The sequence below is a fragment of the Microtus ochrogaster genome, chromosome 2 (assembly GCF_000317375.1).
Source record: "Microtus ochrogaster isolate Prairie Vole_2 chromosome 2, MicOch1.0, whole genome shotgun sequence".
NCBI lineage: Eukaryota > Metazoa > Chordata > Mammalia > Rodentia > Cricetidae > Microtus > Microtus ochrogaster.
In genome coordinates this window covers 40416926-40420297 of record NC_022010.1, presented here as the reverse complement: position 1 = coordinate 40420297, position 3372 = coordinate 40416926, and the positions used below count along the sequence as shown (strand labels likewise).

General features: G+C 40.8%; 1 protein-coding gene across 8 annotated transcripts in view; it reads left to right on the top strand.

Annotated features, from left to right (window-relative positions):
- Positions 1-3372, top strand: part of Acap2 (ArfGAP with coiled-coil, ankyrin repeat and PH domains 2) — a 115805-nt gene that overhangs the window by 41476 nt on the left and 70957 nt on the right. For all 8 annotated transcript variants that reach the window (XM_005344812.3, XM_013351432.2, XM_005344811.3 and 5 more), the window contains exon 2: positions 1597-1654. In XM_005344812.3, the coding sequence (XP_005344869.1) occupies positions 1597-1654 (58 nt within the window). The remainder of the gene's footprint in view (positions 1-1596; positions 1655-3372) is intronic.

The following is a 3372-nucleotide window of genomic DNA, read 5'->3' as shown; positions in this document are numbered from 1 at the left end:
CCTCTTTTAAGAACTTGCTCCCTTCCCGAAAGAGAAGAGGCTATCAGTTATCTAGATTTTTCTGGCTGTTGGACATCTTAGTTTTAAGTCAGTTGCAGTCTCCTTAGGGATGGGTTTCTTTGGCTCAGGTGTGCGGTGAGTTTAAATGATGGAAAGGTGAGGATTACGTTTCCCAGCTGAGGGAATGATGTGTAGTTAGAACAACACTTGAAGACCGTGGCCAGCTTGGGGGCCAGGAAGCAGCATTCTGGCTTCTGTGCTGTGTATTTGCCGCCTCCTGTGCTCTTGAAGCATATGCAAGAGGATCTCAGTTACAATGGCGCATGCTTACTGAATAACTAACAAGATTTTAAATCTTGGAGATTTGGAAGCTTTAAAAATGTGTGTCCTTAGATGGAACTGATAAAGTATTTATTCAAAGGTCACCCAAGGTATTTATGGAAATAGGAAATAGGGTTTATATCCTGGCTGTCTTTTGTTTGGTCCATTGCTTCAGAAGAAGGAGGTAGTCTCCCATTAATAGCCAATTAAAGCAAAATTTGATTAGTTCTAAAATAATGGTTGGAATATGGCTGGGACATCAGTAGGTATACGGAAATGGCGTGGGGGGTATGGTTGGCTCTGTGGTGGAAAGTCGGCACTCCTAAGGTTTGTGATCCTGTGGCCAGCACACACAGAGAACACGTGTAACTTGTGTTTTATTACACACCATTTTTAGTGTAAAATCTTACCCTTAACACGTTCTAATTGCAGCTGCTTCATTTGGTGTGTGGCCTTGTGGCCTCAGCGGCTTTCTCTTTGTCGTTAAGAGCATCTGGCTCACTGCTTACTTTCTTCTTTTTGTGCGACCTAACTCTTTGCTGATTTTCCTATATTAAAATTATATCGACAGGAGAAAAGTGATCTTTATGAGCTATTTCTCATAGTAAAAGCCCCTTTGACTGTTAGTGCATTGCTCTTTGGTCTCATATACTTCACTATCTACAAATCAGAGTCAGCTAAGGCCCAACTATTAAAATGTTTTCCTCTATTTTTCTTTTTGAAAGTAGGCGTTTGGATGATTTTATTTGATTAATGTGTCCTTCTGTATTTTCTGGTATCTTGCTTACGTACCCTAACTCATTTTTTAAAACACAAACAGTTCAGAATACTGTTACTAATTTGAATTGTATTAGTGATTAAACGTAAGTTAGCCTGGGGACAGTAAGATGGCTTGGTATTAAGACCACTTGCTCCTCTTCTGGAGGACCTGGGTTCGGTTCCCTTTACGGCATCAGAAACTTCAACTGTCCCAACTTCTACTTCCGGGGATCTGACACCATTGGCCTCTGTGGGCGCTTGTGTGTATGTGTACAAAACCACATGCAGACATACATAACTACATGTAATTAAAAATAAATGTTAAAATAAGTTTGCCTAATATATTTTCTTGTTTCCTTGTTGGCCTAGCCTATTATCTGCGGCATTGCATGATCATTAAATTTACATAAAGGATATTCATATCTATGTCTTCACTTAGAATGGAAAATTATTTTTCAAGAGTAAAGTATACCTTTAAAAAAATAAACTAACTGACTTTTTATTCAATTTTCCTAGGGCTGCTTTGGAAGAAGTAGAGGGAGATGTGGCGGAGTTGGAACTAAAACTCGATAAGGTAAACTTTGAAAAACATTCGTTCTTTATTTTCCCTAGTGAATGGGTAGTGCCCACACTCGGAGTTGGTTTATGTCACTGGGATCTCTGTGAGTAGGTGCTGTCCTCCTGATTGGACACAGGAGGAAATGAAGCCTAGAGACAGACAGTAGCTTGCCTGTTCAATTGTCAGAACAAGGATTTGTGTCCACATCTGACTTCAGAAGCCACAGAGGTTCCTTTAGCTAGAAGTTTGTTCCTGTCCTCTCCATCAGAGTGTCTCATTGGTCATTTCTGATCCTTGATGGGTTTTATATATAAGCTTATGATCCTAGTTGTAAATCCTAGATGTAAATCAAATACAAATAAAATTTTAAGTGTTTATTCCCTTTTTAAGCTAATTCTAGAAATACTTAAAATACTTAACAGTTATACAGTTATATCTTATATAAGGGTAAGCATACGCTGATTCCCATCTTCTCTTGTTACTGACAATGGTTTTTGGATGTATGTCCGTGAAGCATTATCTGCTGTGAACCAGGCAGAAGCATTTGAATGAATTGAGAACTACATGGCTTTTGACCCATTTGTTCAGACTTCCTTCGTAACTGCTGTTTGATGATATCTCTCCAGATTTCTGGAGATGGTGTACTCATAGATTAAATTCCTCTCCTGACAGTGATTTTGGTTGGACAATTAAATGGTATTGCCATGTAAAACAGTCTTTTCAGGGGCTGGAGAGATGGCTCAGTGGTTAAGAGCATTGTCTGTTCTTCCAAAGATCCTGAGTTCAATTCCCAGCAACCACATGGTGGCTCACAACCATCTGTAATGAGATCTGGCGCCCTCTTCTGGCCTGCAGGCACACATGGAGGCAAAATATTGTATACATAATGCATAAATAAATAAATATTTTAAAAAAAAACAGTCTTTTCGGACCCTGTGGTACATAGGCATCACCCAGTCATCTTTTGGCGGGGTGGTGCAGGTTCCGATTCAGTCAAACTTAACCCAAAGAACCTTCAAATCTTAAATGATCAAAATACTGGAATCCTAGAGTCTTTCTTAACCAAAGGGGACCCAGAGTGTGTGGAAACTTAATAGTGTTTAGAATATTGTTCCCCGACCCCTGCCTTTCTTCTCAAAGCTCCACAGTTACTCTCTGTGTTTCTCTGGGGTAAGATCGTGATTCCCTATAAAATAAGCGCACCTGTCCAGATTCTTGAGCTGTTGTCTTTTTGGTGCTGTGGATGTTAGAGTAGACCATGAGGCACACAAGGGATGGTGATTATGGAAGTGTGGCAATGTGAGGAACTTTTGGGGGTGGTGCCTTCAGTTTCCAGCTTTCATAACATCATGCAAGGTAAGTTCTGCTTATGATATCATTGTAAATCATACCAGTGACCGACTAAACTTGTTTGGTGACTTAGTGCATGGTTATTTTGCATATGCTGTATGCCACCAGACGTTGGTTCTGGCTTGTGCAGTCCTCTCGAGTGGTGGTATTCATGGGTCCAGGTATGCACTCTGGAAGGCGTTCTGGTGTTTGCACTCTGGAAGGCGTTCTGGTGTTTGCACTCTGGAAGGCGTTCTGGTGTTTGCACTCTGGAAGGCGTTCTGGTGTTCGCAGCATCATGGCGTCTCACAGTTGCCATCTAGATTTGATCTCTGTGTCTACTGCATCTTTTCTTTGATGTGCTTGGTACCTGTCTGTGAAATCTCTCCTCAGTTTCCACCAGT